General features: G+C 37.9%; 1 protein-coding gene across 1 annotated transcript in view; it reads left to right on the forward strand.

Moving 5' to 3' along the window:
* Nucleotides 1-14,619, forward strand: part of syne3 (spectrin repeat containing, nuclear envelope family member 3) — a 161,128-nt gene extending 146,509 nt beyond the window's left edge. The window contains exon 13 of the mRNA XM_069912216.1: nt 14,560-14,619. Coding sequence (XP_069768317.1) covers nt 14,560-14,604 — 45 coding nt within the window. The 3' untranslated portion in view covers nt 14,605-14,619. The remainder of the gene's footprint in view (nt 1-14,559) is intronic.
* Nucleotides 14,620-20,372: the final 5,753 nt, after the last annotated feature.

Here is a 20,372-nt window from a genome sequence, read left to right on the forward strand (position 1 = left end):
TCGCTCTGCCGAGGATGGGGCCACCGCCTCCCCCTCGCTTCTGCCCGGACTGGGGCCTCCACCTGCCACACTCTACCGATGCCGGGGCCGCTGCCTCCCCCTCGCTTTTGCCCGGATCGGGGCCGCCGCAGCCTACCTTCTGCTCGGACTGGGGCCAGGGCCGCTGCCGCCTACCCACTGCCCGGACCGGGGTCAAGATTGCAGCTTTAAAGTAGTACACAGGACTTAAAATGCTCTCAATTGCAGGCAAAATCTTCACTAGGATTCTCCTAAATCGAATAATACCAAGTGTCGCCGAAAATGTTCTCCCAGAATCACAGTGAGGCTTTCGCGGAAACAGAGGAACTACTGACATGGTCTTTGCCCTCAGACAGCTCCAAGAAAAGTGCAGAGAACAAAACAAAGGACTCTATATCACCTTTGTTGACCTCACCAAAGCCTTCGACACCGTGAGTAGGAAAGGGCTTTGGCAAATACTAGAGCGCCTCGGATGCCCCCCAAAGTTCCTCAACATGGTTATGTAACTGCACGAAAACCAACAAGGTCGGGTCAGATACAGCAATGAGCTCTCTGAACCCTTCTCCATTAACAATGGCGTGAAGCAAGGCTGCGTTCTCGCACCAACCCTCTTTTTAGTCTTCTTCAGCATGATGCTGAAACAAGCCATGAAAGACCTCAACAATGTAGACGCTGTTTACATCCGGTACCGCACGGATGGCAGTCTCTTCAATCTGAGGCACCTGCAAGCTCGCACCAAGACACAAGAGCAACTTGTCCGTGAACTACTCTTTGCAGACGATGCCGCTTTCGTTGCCCATTCAGAGCCAGCTCTTCAGCGCTTGACGTCCTGTTTTGAGGAAGCTGCCAAAATGTTTGGCCTGGAAGTCAGCCTGAAGAAAACTGAGGTCCTCCATCAGCCAGCTCCCCACCATGATTACCAGCCCCCCCACATCTCCATCGGGCACACAAAACTCAAAATGGTCAACCAGTTTACCTATTTTGGATGCACCATTTCATCGGATGCAAGGATCGACAACAAGATAGACAACAGACTCGCCAAGGCAAATAGCGCCTTTGGAAGTCTACACAAAAGAATCTGGAAAAACAACCAACTGAAAAACCTCACAAAGATTAGCGTATACAGAGCCGTTGTCATACCCACACTCCTGTTCGGCTCCGAATCATGGGTCCTCTACCGGTATCACCTACGGCTCCTAGAACGCTTCCACCAGCGTTGTCTCCGCTCCATCCTCAACATTCATTGGAGCGACTTCATCACCAACATCGAAGTACTCGAGATGGCAGAGGCCGACAGCATCGAATCCACGCTGCTGAAGATCCAACTGTGCTGGGTAGGTCACGTCTCCAGAATGGAGGACCATCGCCTTCCCAAGATCGTGTTATATGGCGAGCTCTCCACTGGCCACCAAGACAGAGGTGCTCCAAAGAAGAGGTACAAGGACTGCCTAAAGAAATCTCTTGGTGCCTGCCACATTGACCACCGCCAGTGGGCTGATGTCGCCTCAAACCGTGCATCTTGGTGCCTCACAGTTTGGCGGGCAGCAACCTCCTTTGAAGAAGACCGCAGAGCCCACCTCACTGACAAAAGACAAAGGAGGAAAAACCCAACACCCAACCCCAACCAACCAATTTTCCCTTGCAACCGCTGCAACCGTGTCTGCCTGTCCCACATAGGACTTATCAGCCACAAACGAGCCTGCAGCTGACGTGGACATTACCCCTCCATTATTCTTCATCCGCGAAGCCAAGCCACAGAAGAAGAAAGATACTGTATAAGATAGAGGCAGAAAGGTTGTTTCCATTAGTGGATGAAATTAGAACTGAAAGACATAGTCTCAAGATTCTGGGAATCATATTTAAGACAGAGATAAGGAGGAACAGGTTTTTTTCTCATTGAATCTGTAGAATTCTCTGCCTAAGGAAACAATAGTCACTGGTTCACTAAATATGCTTAATCTGCAGGTAGATTGAATTTCAGTCGGGGAATTAAGCATCTTGGTAAAAAAGACAGTCATGATCTTATAGTCCAGCTGAGCAGGTTCAATGGGCCACGCAGTCTACTCTTCCCCCTAATTCTTATGTTTTTATTTCAGCCACTTTTCATAGCATCCAAAAGCTCTGTCTCATCGCCCAATTTACTGCTCACCACAGCATCAAAGAGTTGCCCTCATACATATGCACAGAAATTATTTGATCTATTGAGATTTTGGTGAAAAGCAGCTGGAATTTCTAGCAATTACTTTTGTTAGAATTGTTGATTTCCCAGGAGATTGAACAGCTATTGATTTCTCTCACGTAACTACTAGGTTTCCCCTTAATAACTGAGAACTTTTATGAATAGCAAGATTTCCACTCCCTTAATGTCCAACTTTTTGTCATTCAAAAGAAGATGCTGAACACCATATTCAATAACATTTTGAAACAGTACAACATATTTTTGAAAATATTAGCTGTTAATTAAAATTAACAATGTCCCCGAACTCAGCGATCAGATTTTTATACCAAGAAGATCAGGAGATCATACTGTAAAATACGAAGGTCCGCAGACACCGCGATTGAAGTAAAAACACTAGAGAAAGTCAACAGGTCAAACAGTGTCCTTTAGAAAGCAAAGATAAAGATACAGAACCAATGTTTCAGGTTTGAGCCCTTTATCGACGTAAGAAACATTGATTCTGTATCTTTATCTTTGCTACATAGCATTCGCTGTTTGACCTGCTGAGGTTCTCCAGCATCGTGTTTTGCTGAGAAGAACATACTGTTATGTTGGATGCCATAAGCAGGACATGGGCAATTGCAGCCAGCTGGAACTGGCAAAGGATACCACCAAACATTTTAGGCAACACCAACAAAGTAAATCTGGATTCTGGAAGGATACCTAATTCAGCCTCAGAAATAGTGCTGGTATCAAGGTAAAGGGGACCTGCTCCATTGAATGACAGAGCAAGCTCAAGGGGCTCCTGCTCTGGCTTCCAAAGTTCCTAAGCTGCTTTGCTTTTTATAATCCTTGATGTCATGATAATGAATATGTATGAGATGTACCGGAAGTCACGTGGTATGAGGGAGAGATAAGAACACAAGCAGGAGAACAAAGGAAACGGGAGAATAAAAGATACTCAGAAGTTTACCTGATAAAACTTGTGTTTAATGTTTTATTAACTTCACATTTCGGGCCACAAATGTGACATTGGCGATGAGGATGGGATAAGCTTGAAGAAAATTAAAGACTAAACAAGATTACAGAGGATTACAGACAACTTCAAGGTGATAAGAATTTTCTCTGTGACTCAGTACTTTTGGGGCTGGAATATTTCCTCATGGCTGGGGCAGACTGTGACTTTCTAACACATAGTGGAATTGCTCATTTTGACCCAACGGGTGATGCAAGTACTGTAAGTGTGAAGTGGAAGGCATGGCTGGAAGAATTTGAATCCTACGTCGACAGTCGTGGCCTATTTCTAGATACCGGTACAGTTGAACAGAAAGCGCAGAGAAGGGCGTTACTTCTTTTCACTGCAGGACCCTCAGTTCAGGAAACATTTAAGACATTTTTGAATACTGGAAGAAAGGATGAGTACCGGAAAGCGGTAGATGCATTAAATGCACACTATGTAGTGACACCGAATGCTACATTTGTTTCGGAGAACGAGACAAGAAGATGGCCAGACAATTGCTCAGTACGTGACGAGACTACGCCAGCTAGCTGTTGGATGCAATTACATGCCAGCTGATTTGGACAACCAATTATTGGATCAAGTTGTACAGCACTGCAGATAAGATAAACTCAGAAGACATCTACTGGAAAGAGGGAGTGAGTTGGAACTCACCGATGCTTTAACCATTGCTGCTGCGTTAGAGGCTGTTGAAGGGCAATTTCATACCATGACCCTGAAAGACAACTCAAGCCAGCAAATTAAGAGGCTCTCACATCGCCATAATCATCCAAGATATACGCCGACACATGACGTGGAGTGTTATCGATGTGGAAACCGAGATCACTTTGGAAAAGACCCATATTGCCCGGCCAAAGGCAAAGTTTGCAGAAAGTGTGGAGGTAAGGATCACTTTGCAAAGAAGTGCAAAAGCAAGTCCAATGCAGACCAGAAGAGGAAGATTACAACTTCCAAAGGCAAAGCCTGGGGGAAAGGAAAGTATCCTGGAAAGAAAGACACCATTTGCCAGATAGACGGTGACGATGATGATACCCAGGAGGAACAGAGTTGTTACCAATTTATGTTGAATGAAGTACATCATGAGAAGGTCCCAGTGATCATTGGTGGAGTGACAGTGCAGGTCATTGTAGACTCAGGCAGTGACAGTAATGTAATTGATCGACATTTATGGGAGAAGTTGAAAAGGAAAAAGATCATCTGTACCTCAAAGAAGTGTTCCAAGAAACTGTATCCATACACAGCGACCAAGCCATTGCAGACCATTGGATGTTTTACTGCAACTGTTGAAGCTGGAGATAAGTACACCGAAGCAGAGTTTATGGTCATAGAAGAGAGGGGAGAACCATTGCTGAGTAGAAGCACAGCGCAAGACCTGGCAATACTTCATATTGGAGCTTGTGTCAATTCAATTCAGTCATATGAGGATATGAAGCAAGAATTCCCCGCAGTCTTTCAAGGAGTAGGAAAGCTGAAAGGTCGACAATTGAAGCTAGCGGTAGATGAAACGGTCAAACCCAAGGCACAAGCAATGCGCCGAACTCCGTTTGGATTTCGTGGGAAAGTCGAAGCTAAAATTAAAGAATTGATCGAACAAGACATTATTGAACCGGTGGAACATTTGACACAATGGGTCAGTCCCATAGTGATTGTTCCCAAACCAAAGGGTGACATAAGACTATGTGTTGACATGAGAATGGCCAATGAAGCTATAATTAGAGAACGACACCCTATACCAACAGTGGAGGAAATACTTCAAGAACTAACTACCAGCAAGGTATTCTCAAAAATTGATCTGAAATGGTGCTATTGTCAATTAGAGCTGGATCCAGGTTCCCGAGATGTGACAACATTTGTGACTCACTGTGGATTGTATCGTTACAAGAGAATTTCATACTGGTAGATCTCCGAAGCTGCATTAATTCATTTGGAATTAATGCAGCTTCTGCAGCTTCGGAGATCTACCAGTATGAAATCCATCGAGTGATTCAAGGCATTCCTGGAGTTGCCAACATTTCTGACGACATCATAGTCCATGCACCAACGAAGGAAGAGCATGACAAACGGTTGAGGTGTGTACTATCTAGACTACAGGAGGCAGGCCTTACCGTGAATGGAAACAAGTGCCAGTTCGGTGTGTCAGAAATGGACTTCATGGGACACAGACTTACATGGGAAGGACTAAACCCTGCAGAGGCCAAGGTGAAAGCTATTGAAGAGGCACGTGCACCTCAGAACGCAACAGAGGTGAGGAGTTTCCTGGGATTGGTCAATTTTTGTGCAAAGTTCATTCCTAATTTCGCTACAGTGGCAGAACCACTAAGGAAACTAACCAGGAAAGGTGTACCATTTCATTTTGGATCTGAGCAAAAGAAAGCGTTCACAGCACTGAAGCAAAGCCTGACAGATGCAAAAACTCTTGGATATTACGATCCGGCGGCATCAACCAAAGTCATAGCGGATGCCAGCCCGGTTGGTTTAGGAGCCATGTTGGTTCAGATGCATGATGGAGGACCAAGAATCATTGCCCATGCCAGCAGATCGTTATCAGATGTGGAAAGAAGATACTCTCAGACAGAGAAAGAAGCACTCGGACTTGTATGGTCCTGTGAGAGGTTCCATGCATATTTATACGGCATTAAATTTGAACTCATCACAGATCATAAGCCATTAGATGTGATCTATGCACCTAGATCCAAACCATGTGCCAGAATAGAGAGATGGGTACTCAGACTACAACCCTACAAATATAAAGTAATCTACATTGCAGGGAAAGCAAACATTGCTGATCCGCTGTCCAGATTGGTGAAGGTTGGTGGTCCACAATCCAAGTCAGAATTGGGAACAGAAACAGAGAGCTTTGTACACTTCGTAGCTATTCAGGTGACACCGAAAGCTGTGACTATGAAGGAGGTCGAGAGAGAATCTGAACGTGATCCAGAACTCATGGAAATAAGAGAATGCATACAGAGTGGACAATGGGACAAGTGTACTCACAAGGCTTACATTCCCATTAGAGACAAACTTTGTTGCATCGGACAGTGTGTATTAAGAGGTTGCAGATCGGTGATTCCACAAATATTGAGACTGAAGATCGTATCCTTAGCGCATGAAGGACACCTAGGCATTGTTGGTACCAAGCAAAACCTCAGGACCAAGGTATGGTGGCCAGGTTGTGATAAAGACGCAGAGAAATTTGTTAAAACTTGTCACGGATGTCAAATCACAAGTAGGAGTAATCCGCCAGAACCGATCCGGAGTACGCAACTCCCAACAGGACCTTGGATCGACGTAGCTGTTGATTTTCTTGGACCTTTACCGACGGGTGAATCAATTATGGTAGTGATAGATTACTACAGCAGATACTACGAGTACGTGGTGTTGAAGTCCACAACCACTGAAAAATCAATACAAGCGTTAGCAGAGATATTCGCAAGATATGGATTACCTGTTACATTATACTCTGACAATGGTCCACAATTCATTTCAGAGACATTTGCGGAATACATGAGGACCACAGGTATCCATCATCATAAAGTAACTCCGAAATGGCCGCAAGCCAATGGAGAAGTAGAGAGACAAAATCAGTCCATTGAAAAACGATTGAGAATTGCACACGCAGAAGGACAAAATTGGCGAGAAGCATTGCTATCTTATGTGGCTATCTATCGAGCAACGCCTCATGCAACCACTGGAAAAAGTCCTGCAGAAGCATTTTTTGGGAGAAAAATCTGCACAAAAATGCCAGAAATAAAGGAAATCCGAGACGACCAGGAGATGAGGGACCACGATGCTGAAAAGAAAGGTGCAGCAAAGCTGTACACAGATTCGAAACATGGAGCCAAGTACTCAGACATCATGCCAGGAGATAATGTTCTAGTGAGGCATGAAACTGGTGGTAAGCTAGACACACCTTATTACCATCAACCCTATACTGTCGTATCCAGAAGTGGCAGTATGGTGACTGTCAAGTCTCCGACTGGAGTCCTGTATAAGAGAAATGTATCAAGTGTAAAAAGGTACCAGTCCAGAGATACATCGAGCGAAAAAGTTGAAAGGCCAATACGAGATGCTGAAACTGAGAGACCTGATGATGTTCCAGAGGCAGTTACCAGCACTCCTGATGAAGTGACTAGAGCGCCAGAAACACTCGAAGCCATGGCGAGCAGTATTTCCGACGCCGAGAGTGAACAACCGAGAAGCGACGACAATATCGCAGGCAGGCCGAAACAAAACCGGAAAGTGCCCAACGATACGAAGACTTTGTGCCATAGTTTTAATAAGAACTTTGGGACGGTATTTTAATCTTATATCATAAAGTGCAAGTATGAATGCTGTAGGAAGTAAATTTTATGTAGTTGAGTTATAGTATTACCATTAGTTACGATGTTTGTATGTTTCCGAGGGATATTGGTAAGTGAAGGTAAAGTTTATTTCTGATTAAAGGAGGGATGTCATGATATGTACCGGAAGTCACGTGGTATGAGGGAGAGATAAGAACACAAGCAGGAGAACAAAGGAAACGGGAGAATAAAAGACACTCAGAAGTTTACCTGATAAAACTTGTGTTTAATGTTTTATTAACTTCACATTTCGGGCCACAAATGTGACACTTTCTATCTGCACAAATAAAATATTACAAGTATTCCTCATCTAATGATAATTAAAAAAAAACTTCATGTAGTGTTGCCTTTGAAGAATTGGAGGCAGAAACCTCTCCTCAATTTCCAATGCTAACTAGGCAAAATGATGGCATCACATGTTGCATTCACTTCCAAAATATTTAAGATTTTCAAGACCAATGCTGTGATCAAATTGGGTTGAAAAATCATTGCTTTATTCAGATAATGCTTCATTAATAAGTACTACAAATATTCTAGAAGGATTTCAAAAAAAGTGCATGGAATTAGAAGCAGTTCAATTTTTTTAATACTTTATTTTAAAATTTAAAAACCACAATTACATTGAATTCTAATAAAATTCACAAACAGAAAAATATGTGGATAATATATAACAACTCCTGCCCCACCCCCCCCACAACCTCCCTCTCCATTCCCATTAATTCCCACCCTCCTTCCCCTACAACTATCCTCTAAGAAAGGAAGGAGATCACCAATTATATATCATTCAACTTTTCAAACATGAAACCAAGAGTCATCACTGGAATGGAGGAGAGGTTAAATCTTCAAACCACTTGCAAATATGGGCTCCATACTTTCAAAAATAAATGGTCATTATCCTGTAAATTATATGTTATCTTTTCACAAGGGATACAAGATTTCTTTCCAGTCTGCCAACTGGAAAAGGCACAATTTCATCTAAAATGCCTTTATATCAAAATAAGTTTTTATCTTTAGTGTTAATAATCAGTTCCTGAAGATAATGGAATTAATTGGGGATTAAAAAGGTGGAGGATTATTTTTAAGTGGGAAAATTTATATCTTTTAACCGAATTAAGGAAAAATATGAAATCCCTAATTATACTTTTTTTGTTATTATCAAGAAAAAGCTTTTTTTAACTGAAAAGTTAGGTTTTAGTTTAAAATTACCCAGACAAACTGCTTTAAGAGTTATTACTTACTAAAGGAGATATAAATAAATTTATTTCTGAGATGCATAAATTATTACAAAGTAAAATGTCTAAACCAAATATTCATAAATCAAGATTAAAATGGGAAACTGATTTGAACAGAAAGATCGATGGAAATGATTGGAGGAATTTATGTAAAGATAATATGATTAAGGTTATTAATGTAAGGTACACATTAGTACAATATAATTTATTGCATCAATTATATTTAACCCCTCAAAAATTAAAAAGACTTAACTTATTGTCTTCAGATTTATGTTTTAAATGTGGTAAAGAGACAGGTTCCTTTTTTCCATTCTTCCTGGATCTGTTCTAAAATTAAGACTTTCTGGATAAATGTTAAATTATTTTTGGAAAAAATATTAAAAGTTAAACTTCTGCTTGATCCAATGTTGTTTTTATTAGGAGATAATTAAAATGATTAGTTTAAAATTAAGATTGACCAAGTATCAAATTGAATTTTTACATTTAACTCTAGCTGTATCTGAGAAATGTTTAGCTTTCATGTGGAAATCTGATTTGGTCTTGGGAATTCAAAGAAGCAGTTCAATATTGAAATATTCAAGAAGACATTGAACTAATTTCCCATTTAAATTTGCTTAAAAGTTTTTTTTACATATTTTATGTATTAGAAAACAAAGCAATAACCACAATGACAGAATGAGGATTAACAAATTATCAAAAGGAAATTTGCATGGTTACATAGAAAAAACTACAAGATCTATTAAAAAATCCTAAAAACCTAACCACCCATCCCCCTCTACTCATCCCCTTAACCTAAATCTACCCCATAAAAAAGAAAAAAAGAAAAGAGATAAGGAGAACAACTTCAATCATTTATTTATTATTCAATGCGGAGATTCAGTTTCAGATTTTCAAATTAAAATAATCCAAATATGAGCTTCAAATCTTTTAAAATCTATAATATTGATCCTTGCTACAGCTAAAGCAAATCTCAAAAATGCCATTTGAAATTTATCTAATTTATGTAATAAAGCCATTTCAGTAAGGTCCCCGATTTAAAATAATCTTTGGGTCTAGAGAAAAAATGTACTTTCAAGATTTCTTGCAAACAGTCTCTTAATTTAGCCCAAATGCCCAAACTGAATGCAAAAATGTACCCTTCTGCTCATTGCATCGAAAACACAAATCTGAAGCATTCAGTTTATATTCATTTCAAACATTCAGGAGTTAAGTATAATTGATATATAAAGTTATGTTACCAACCTATACCTAATGTTAACTAACTTTGTCATAGTATCTTTATTAATCTTCCTCCAATTATCTATATCAATCTGAATTCCCAAATCTTCCTCCCATTTAAGTCGTGATTTTATGGAAATCCACTTTAGGCATTTCCCTTGTAATAATTTATATATTTCTGAAATAAATCCTTTACTTCCCCATCTCAAATTAATACTTCAAATAATGATTCTTTAGGTCATTCCAAATGTCTTCCTAAACAATCATACAGCATTGACTTAAGTTGATATAACAAAAAAGAGTATGATTAGGAATTTGATATTTCTCCTTCAATCAATCAAATTATAAAAAGCAACTCACCTCAAAACAATTATTTACCATTCTTTTTCCTTTCTGGTTCCAAATTTTAAGGAGGTTATTGTCCATTATGAAAAGTAAACTCCTATTTTCCAACAAAGGAGTATATCTAGATAATCCACCTGCCATTCCTATAATTTTAATAACCTCCTCCTATATACTTATCAAATGAAACAAAACTGGAGATTTACAATTATTAACAATTTTACTCATTCACTTATAAATAAAATGATCTCTTCTAATCTCTCCAATTTTGTTCAATTCAATATCTAACCAAGTAACTGAACTCTCAAAATCAAACATTCTATTAATAACTTTCAATTGAGCTGCTTTATAATAATTCTCAAAATTTGGTAACGTATTTCCAAGTTAGTTAATGTATTGAAACATGCGTCATTTTTCCCTTCCGTAAAAATTTCCTCACCAAAACATTTAAATCCTTTAAAAATCTATTCGGTATTTTACAAGGTATATTCTGAAAAAAATATTGTAATCTAGGAAATTTATTCATTTTTATACAGTTCACTCTTCCTACCAACATTAACGGTAAATCCATTTATTAAAATCCTCTTTTATTGCAGATAATAATGGTAAATAATTCAAATCTACTAATTGATTTATATTTTTATTCACTTTAATACCTAAATATTTAATACACTTTGACCATTTAAATCCTACTACCCACTTACATTCTGAATAATCTGCATCTGACAATGACATAAGTTCACTCTTATTCCAATTCACTTTATATCAAATACTCCCCATACTGTAACAATCTTTCCTGCTATACTTTCAAAGATTCTTTTGGGTCAGTCAAATATACCAATACATCATCTGCAAATAAACTATTTTTATATACCTTTGAATCTGATATAATTCCCTTTATTCTATATTCTTGCTTTATTGCTTGTGCTAAAGGTTCAATCACCAATGCAAATAATGCTAGAGGGAGAGGACATCCCTGTTAAGTAGATCGTTCGAATTCCATTAGTTATTACTCATGCCTTAGGTTGTTTATATATAGCTTTAATCCAATTAATAAACATCCCTCCAAACTGTATTTTTTCAAATACCTTAAATAAAAATCCCTATTCTACCCTATCAAAAGCATTTTCTGCATCCAACAACAAGACCAGTGGTAAATGGTTTTCCTCCCTAGAAACATTAATCAAACTAATAAATTTAACCACATTATCCACTGAATATCTCCCTTTTATAAAACCTGTTTGATCAACATGAATGAAATTCGGTAAATACTGCACTAATCTATATGCCAAAACTTTAGTTAAAATCTTAGTCTACATTCAATAATGAAATTGGCCTATAAGATCCAGGACTTAATGGATCTTTATCTTTTTTAAGAATCACCATAATAATTGCTTGAGAAAATGATTCCGGCACTGACTGCATTTCCGATACCTGCTGAAGAACTTCTCCAAATATTGGAAAACTAAATCCATCCTCTCCTGGAGATTTACCATTTGGCATTGAATTCAAAGTTGATCTTAATTCTCTTAAACCAGTTGGTCTTTCTAACTGATCCCTAGTTCAGTCATTCAACTGTGATAACTGTAGTCCATTTAAAAACTCTTCTATTTTACCTTCATTCTGTCTTATATCAGAAGTATATAATTTCCTATAAAATTCCTTAAACTGTTCATTAACATCTTGCAATCTATAAGATACCCCTGAATTTTTCCTCACTACTTTTATTCTTCTTGACATCTGTTCAGATTTCAACTGCCATGCCAATACTTTGTGTTATATCTCCTAACTCATAATATCTCTAATTAGATTGTTGTATTAATCTTTCAACTCTATGTTTATAATGTATTATATTCCAATTTCAGAGCATCTAATTTACTCCTCTTCTCCTTATGCAGTTTTTCCTTTTGTAACTCTTTCTCTAAAACTCCAATTTCCTGCTCCAACCTTTCTGACTCAGCTAAATACCGTTTTTTCAACCTAACTGTATAAATGATAATTTGTTCTCTCAAAAAAGATTTGAATGCATCCCACAATGTAAACTTACTAGTTACAGAATCTTTATTTATATCCAAAATTTGTTGAATTTGTTCCATTATGAACTTTCAAAACCCCTCATCTTTTAACGATGATGGACTAAACCACCAATGATAAGAAGGTTGCACCATTTCAATCCCTACATACGTCAACAACATCAAAGAATGATCAGATAATCCAGCCTTGTATTCAGTCTCCACTATATTATCCATTAATTGAGATGACAAAAAAGTAAATTCTAGAATGTGTCATATTGTGCTGAATAGTATGAATAATCTTTTTCTTTCAGATTTATTTTTCTACATACATAAATAAAATTCAATTCTTTCATCAAAAATAATAATATTTTAGCCATTTTTTCTTATGTACTACTTTACCTGATTTATCTATCGCTGGATCCAAACAACAATTAAAATCTTCCCCTATTATCATATGATCTTTAGATTCCAACATGTTAAGCAAGACATCTTGAAAAAAATCATTCATCATCAACATTTAGTGCATAAATATTCGCCAAAGTCCAAGATTCTGCTAAAATCTTACAATTTGCTATCAATGCTGCTCCAATAGCTTCATAAACAGATTCCAAAAGATAAATTCGTATGAATTAAAATCACAACTCCTCCATCTTTAGAGTTATAAGAAGAATAAATAACTTGACCTACCCAATCTCTTTTTAATTTTTGATGTTCCCTATCCATATTAAATGTGTTTCTTGTGGAAAAACAATATATACTTTAAATTTCTTAATATAATTTAACATTTTATTATGCTTAATCGGGTTGTTGAGCCCATTCACATTAAATGTAGCAAACTTTAAATTAGTCATCTATGATATCCTCTCCATAATCTATGCCACTGGATCTCCACCCCAACAATTCAAAATAACACATCTCCTTAAGGAAAAAAAGATAAGAACTTATCTATAATTAATAAAAACACCTTTCATTCTTACCCTCCCACAAAGTTACAAGTACTATCTCCCCAAAAACACGGGTAGCAGCCTAAGCCACTAAGCGAGAGATGGTTTTGGCTGAGTTACCATATGTACACATCCCCCCCAGACAGATTTATCACAAATTCAGAATACACTTCTCAAGTACATCCAGTATCTTCCAATTCTTTATTCACTTGATCTTCATCTATCAAGCCCTCTTTGGAATCACTTGAACTCTCATGTTGCTTTTCTGCCAGTTGACCTTCCGTCTCCTGCTTCTTCTTCCCCCTTAAAGACTCATCTCCACTTCCATTTTTCCTCATATGAGTTGGGGAAGATTGATCCTTTCTCAGATCCAGCAAAGACTTAGCAAACCTCAAAGCTTCTCTCTCATTGTCAAAAAAACAAGATTCATAATTCCTATAAAAAACTTTCAACACTGCAGTGAATTGGAAAGCAAATTTATAACCCTTTTGTCAAAGGACTGCTTTCAACAGATTAAATTCCTTATATCGTGCAATCACCTTCTCTCAAATCGGCATTAAAAAAACCCTTCTATAATGATCCATCAATGGATCTCCATGTTCTTTTGCATTCTGTACTGCCAGTTGTAAAATTAATTCCCTGTCTTGATATCTGAAGCATCTAATCAAAACCGATCAGTGTTGTTGACCAGGTACTGGTTTACTTCTTAAAGCTCGATGTACTCTATCTAATTCCAACCCCTCTTTAGAGCAACGAAGGATGAGACGTGACTTAATGGAGTTATACAAAATCAGAGAGACATGGGCAGGGGGACAGCCAGTGCCTGTTTCCTAGAAAGCAGTATCAAATACTAGAGGACATCTGTTCAGGTTAGTGAGGAAAGTTTAGGGGAGATGTCAGAGGTATTATTTTTATGTAGAGAGTGATAGGTGTCTGAAATTCATTGCCAGAGATGTTAGTGAAGGCCGGTACAATTGTGACATTTAAAATAATCTTAGACAGGCACATGGATGTAAGAGAAATAGAGAGTTATGGGCTAAGGTTGGGAAGGATTCGATTGATAGGAATAGGTTCAGAGACCATCACAGTATTGTGGACTGGAGGGCCCAGACTGTGTTGTAATGTTCTATTTTCTACATTTTCATCCTTGTGTAAAAAAGTGACGAAATATCAACAATCAATTTATCTGATAGGTGCTGAAAATAAAATCTATTTGCACTGATGTTTTTAATGCTTCACTGATGCGAAAAGTCATTATGGACCTGCTTTTATAGGATTGCATCCACTTCCATTTGAAGTCCCACCCATTGGGAAATTAGACCTGGCCCTCCAAAATCCCAAGCAGGTAAAGATCCCACCAACATGGTAAGTGTTCATTTCTCAATCATGACTTATACAAAAATGTATAACCGATAACATGTTTCTCTCTGAGTGTCAAACAAGGAATGAACCATGTATTAAGTTAATAACTACAATAGATATCAATTTATGCAACCCACTAAAACATTATGTTCTGCTCCATCTTCACACCTGGACAAATGAGCCAGGCTTTCCTTCAGGAGATGAGTTCTGCAGGTCATTAATTTTATAAGAGCTTTCAACTGGAGATATCAGAGGTTCTGATCTCTGCCTGCATTATGATCTTGAGCATGACCAGTGACTTATGGCCAATTAGGGGAGCAGTTCCAATATGAGGCACATTCCAATCATCAGGAGGGTGGGGGTGGGGGGGTCTAGGAAGCTCTAATAATATTCTGAACATTTTATGGGAAGTTTGCAAAGTAAGTGTAAATAAATATTAATATCTTCAGAATATTAAGTGCCTCAGTCATAGAACCTCCAAAAATTCCCAGAAATTCCCAGGACTGCCTGAATTCTTAAAAGACCAGCTATAACACACCATCAGATGTTTATCAAAGGGAAAGGGGAGCAGGGAAGGAGAAGATGCTTCAATGAATGTGGACGTGGGAGTTTCACTCACAAAAGTTGGGAACTTTGTTCTGCATCCCAAGATATATTGAAAAGCTTTACTTTTCATATCATTTAAGGCTAGCAAAGAAATGCCATGTTAAAAAAAAAGAAAGATTGGAAAGAAAACACTGGTAACAGCAAGTGGTCAAGTACCACACCGTCTCCTCCAGCATAACTGAGCTCAAGCCCCAGCCATTTTCTCTCCATTGCAGTTTCTTGAACCATGGTCACACTTCCCAAAGAGGTCAGAGACCTTGACCTCTAATTGTTATGTTCCTTCTGCAGTGCTACTCATCCTGAGAATGGACCTCCTGTGTTTCTTTATTTCTCTCTCTCTCTCTCTCTCTCTCTCTCTCTCTCTCTCTGTCTCTGTGATCTACTCCTAGACATCCCTTTTTTGTCCCACTTTCCTGCACCTCCCCTTCAGCCATGAATCACTCATTTTAATCCTCTACCTGGTTCTTTTCATGTCAAAGAGAGTTCAGTATTTAGATTTAGATTTCTGAGGCCCTGGGACTGGTCAGAAAGATTGGACGTCGACATGCTGACGTTATATCCAAACTGGACCAGAACCTACATCTTCACAGGGCTGTTTGCCAGTGCTCTTGGGTTGAATTTAAGGCATGAATGTGACGAAGAGGAAAACAAGGAGATAAATGAAACAATACAAAAATAGCTAAGATTGGGGAAGAGGGAAGAGGGGCAGGATGTAAACTAAAGGACCCAACAAGTAAAGTTAATGCAAGGAAAAATGGTAAAAAGACAGAATTAAGAGCCATATTTCCAAATCATACACAGTGAATTCACATTTATTTTCATGGGTAAGATCCATAAAGATTCAGAGATCAAAGCTGAGAACTCAATATTCAAGGATTTTCAACTTTCAGGATGAAGAGATGGGAATGAAAAGATGACAGCTTAGCTTCACTAATAAGAATTGAAGAGGAGTTGAAAGAGGTTCTTAGCTTAAAAGATCCAGAATTTATTTGGACAGAGGTGAGAAAAATAAATAAAATGAAAGAAGATGATAAGAATATTTGTAGGTACATAAACAGTAGATACACTGAAGGAAGGATACAAATCAAAAAACAATGGGGAAATGTCAAAAGAGCGGTGGATTAATTATTTGTGACTTTAATCTTCATGTTGATTCATTTAATCAAATGGGAAATGGTAGCCATGAAAATTAATTGATAGTGAACATATGGAACAGTTTCCCAGAACAAATCAAGCAACAATCTATTTTGAATCTGGCAAATATGTAATAAGACAAGTCTAAAAAATTATCTCAGAGTGAAAGTGCTCTCAAGGCAGTAGTGATCACATCCTGATAGAATTTACACATCAACTTGAGAATACAAAACTTGGATTTGAAACAACTGTATTAAACTTAAATAAGGGAAATGACAAAGGAATGAGGAGAAAATTGACTGCAGTGAAAAAGGCAAATAGGTAGGCCATCTTAAATTTCAAGATAACATGATTCCGAGAAAAAAAGATTCTCGATAAGAAGGAAATATTCAAATCGCAGAGGAGGGGGAATAAAATGACATCGTTAACATGGAAGTCGAGGTGGGTATTAAGTTGTAAGAGAAAACATGCACAGCTCCAAAGGTTAATGATAAGTCTGAAGAACAGAATTCACGGCCCACCAAAGAGACACCAAAAAAATAATTTGGAGATAAAAATATTGCAGCAAGAAATATCAGAACGAACAGCCAGAACTTTGTTTTGAGTGCATTAGAAAAGAGATCTATTTGATCTTTGGTCTCTGAAAGAATTCAACTGGGAAATAGTTGTAGAGAACAAGGGATTTACAGAGAAGTTCGATAGTTTTATCAGCCAATATAAAAAAGATACTGCAAACTTTGAAAATTGAATATTGAGAAAAATGGGTAAAACCATAGAAAATTCTGTAACCAGTAAAGTAATGGAGCTAAATGCCAGTAAATTCTCAGGACTCCATGGTTTCAATCTTCAGATCCTAAAAGATTAGCCACAGAGTCAGACAAGACACTAAAGTTGTAATCATCCAAAAACATTGAAATTCTGGAAAGTTCTTAAAGACTGTAAAACTGCAAAGTGATACCCTATTCATAAACATGGGAGGCCAAAGCCCAGTTAGTCTTCTGCTTATTTTTAGAAAAATGTTGGAATCAATTATTAAAGACTTAATAGCAGAACATTATCTGATCAAGGAGAGTTGACATAGATTAATCAAGGGAGAATTATGTCTGAAAAATTTATTTGAGGATCTATCACCCTCAGTGGATAAAGGGGATTCATTGAAGTACGTAATTTATTTGCATTTTCCGAAAGGGCTTGATAAGGTACGACACAAAAGATTACTTCACAACAGCTCATAATATTTCGTGGTAACATGTTAGTATAAATAGAAGAATAACAAGTTAATTTTTTAGCTTAGAAACGTGTAACCAACTGGGATTGGTGCTGGGACTGTAACTGCCTTTTGTTTAAAAATTCCCATCTACTTATTTATTTATTTGTTTCTTGATATTTTCTTGTATTTCTTTTAGACGTACAGTACAGCATGGTAACAGACCATTTTGGTCCACAAGTCTCATCTTTCTGAACAAAATGAAACTTAAGAGCCAATAGTGATGTCATGTCATGTGATATGAACACTTCAAGAAAAGAGGCATCTTTAATATTGTGAACCAATGTTCGTCTGAAGACAGAGATGCAGGACATTCCGGGAGAAAGGTTCTGTTGCATTGTGTTTTCCCTTTGACAGGAAAGAAACACAGAATCAGTGGCTTCAAATGGTCCCTTTGTCAGAGAGGGGAGTTCTTCCATGTCTATTTGTAATGAAAATTTTATTTAATTCACATATGCCTTAAAATAATTTCCATATATTTCTTATTCAAGTATAATAAAAAATTAATGCATAGTGTGTGACAGATTATGTTGTGTTTGTTTTGTATATAGATATGTTTTTGGGAGATAAATCGGGCCAGATTTTTTTTAGTGCAGGTCACATACAAACACTTTAAAACAGATCTTATTTAAAATACTGGAGGTCTGCTCATATTAGACAGTCTGGCTTCAAGAGCCTTTGCAAGAACTTTGGAGAGTGTCCAAGAGACTTCACTAATGGATTGTTTTTTCCAAAAAGGCAACAGATGAAAGAACTTGTCGGAGCCGCAGACTGTCTGCAATGGAACTTGCTGTTCTAGGAGGGTCATGTGGTTTTGCAAACAGAGAGAGTCAAACAGGCTTTCTCTCAGAGAGAGAGAGAGAGAGAGAGAGAGAGAGAGAGAGAGAGAGAGAGAGAGAGAGAGAGAAAGAGAGAGAGAGAGATCAGTTCTGCAGTTTTACAGTCAGCAGCAGCAGCTGGGACTGGAACAGGACAAGCTGGCAAGCTTGTGGAAAACCCCATTTGGAAGACAGGTTATGAATGCTTAATTCACCCTGGTCAAAGCCCTTGTGGTTCATGCAAGAGGGGAGGACTGGCTGCCTAATGTTTCATTTGAAATAAGAGAAACAAAAAAGCATTCTGTGGTGACCTGAAAGAAAGAGGTTATCATCTAGAGAACCCTGAGGGGGCAAGTTTCTTCGGCAAGACACTAAAGTGGCTGGGTGTCCAGCGTACAACAAATCTCTCTCTGAAAACTGACTAGAACTTTCCTGAGCAGTAACCATTTACCTTTCAAGCACCAAAGTCTGGTAAACTTTATACACAGTATAAGAATTGCCTGCAACCAGTAAATTTGGAAGAATGAGAAGTGAGATTGGACTGTGGACCAAAGAACTTTTCTGATTTTACACACACATTACATGCACATGTGCTGAATTAGAATGGGGTTAAGTTAAGTTAGTTAAGTCAATAGTGATAAGTTAAAGTGTGATCCTGTTTTCATGTTTAAAGATAATTAAAAGCAACTTTTGTTTAAGTAACTATTTGTCTTGGTGAATTTCTATTGCTGCTGGAATTTGGGATCCCCTGGGTTCGTAACATTTTTTGGGGATCATCCTTTCAGATCGAAAATTGGAATTTTGGGATCTTAAACTTTTGGAGTTATAGTAATTTATTAGTTAATTGGTTTTTCCAAGCTAATTTGAAGCTTGTGCGTTGAAAACAGCAGCAATGGATGTTGATACATTTTTGTCACAACTATCTCCTGCAGACCTGACGTGCAAAAGAAAAGAGGAATTTATTTCTAAGGCATTAAAACTGACTGAAGACAAGCATTGGATGAAGAAAATACAAATACAGAGGATTATAGTCAAATGTTATATAGGTGAGGTAAAATTTGTTGAGAAAGACTTAGAAAATTTTCCAGAGGATAGATCTTTTGAGTTGCAATTGGAATTGGAGAAATTGATGGTGGAAGAAGAAAGAGAGAAACGGAGGGTGGAATAGGAAAGGAAGAAGTGGAGGGTGTTGGAGACTGAGAATATGAGGCAGACCACACTGAAAAACAAAGAGAAGAGGCTGAAAAACAGAGGATATATGTGGCAGAGTAAAGTGAATAATGAAGGAAATACTGAAAAATGGAGGGAGTTTGAGACAAAGTAAATCTGACTTGGAAAAGATTGAAAGGGACAGATGGTTTCAATTAGAGGTTAAACATTGAGATGGAGGGAGGAAAGAATATTTCAGCTTTTGTAACTCCATCCAGTTTATACAAGTACAATGTGTTATCTTTTGGTATGAAAAATGCCCCTGCAACATTCCAAAGGATCGATAATCCAAGGGTTAACACATACAGATACTTATATTGATGAATTGGTCACAATAAGTGACACATGGGAAGAACATCTAAGGGAATTGGACAAATTGTTTGCAAGATTATCCAAAGCAAACTTAACTGTAAATTTAGCAAAAAGTCAATTTGCAAATGCCACTGTAACATACTTGGGTCACGTCGTTGGTCATGGCAAAGTTGCACCCATTCAAACTAAGGTGAATGCAATTTCTGAGTTTCCTATTCCCAGTGGCAAGAAAGCAGTGAGAAGGTTTTTCAGAATGGCAGAATATTATCGGAAATTTTGCAGAAAATTTGCTGAGGTTGCTCTTCAAATACAAATTTCAAATTGCTCTTAACCAAACTTATGAAGAAAGGGGAGAAATTTGTGTGGACAAAAGTTTGTC

The sequence above is a fragment of the Narcine bancroftii genome (genome assembly GCF_036971445.1).
Source record: "Narcine bancroftii isolate sNarBan1 chromosome 2 unlocalized genomic scaffold, sNarBan1.hap1 SUPER_2_unloc_2, whole genome shotgun sequence".
Classification (NCBI taxonomy): domain Eukaryota; kingdom Metazoa; phylum Chordata; class Chondrichthyes; order Torpediniformes; family Narcinidae; genus Narcine; species Narcine bancroftii.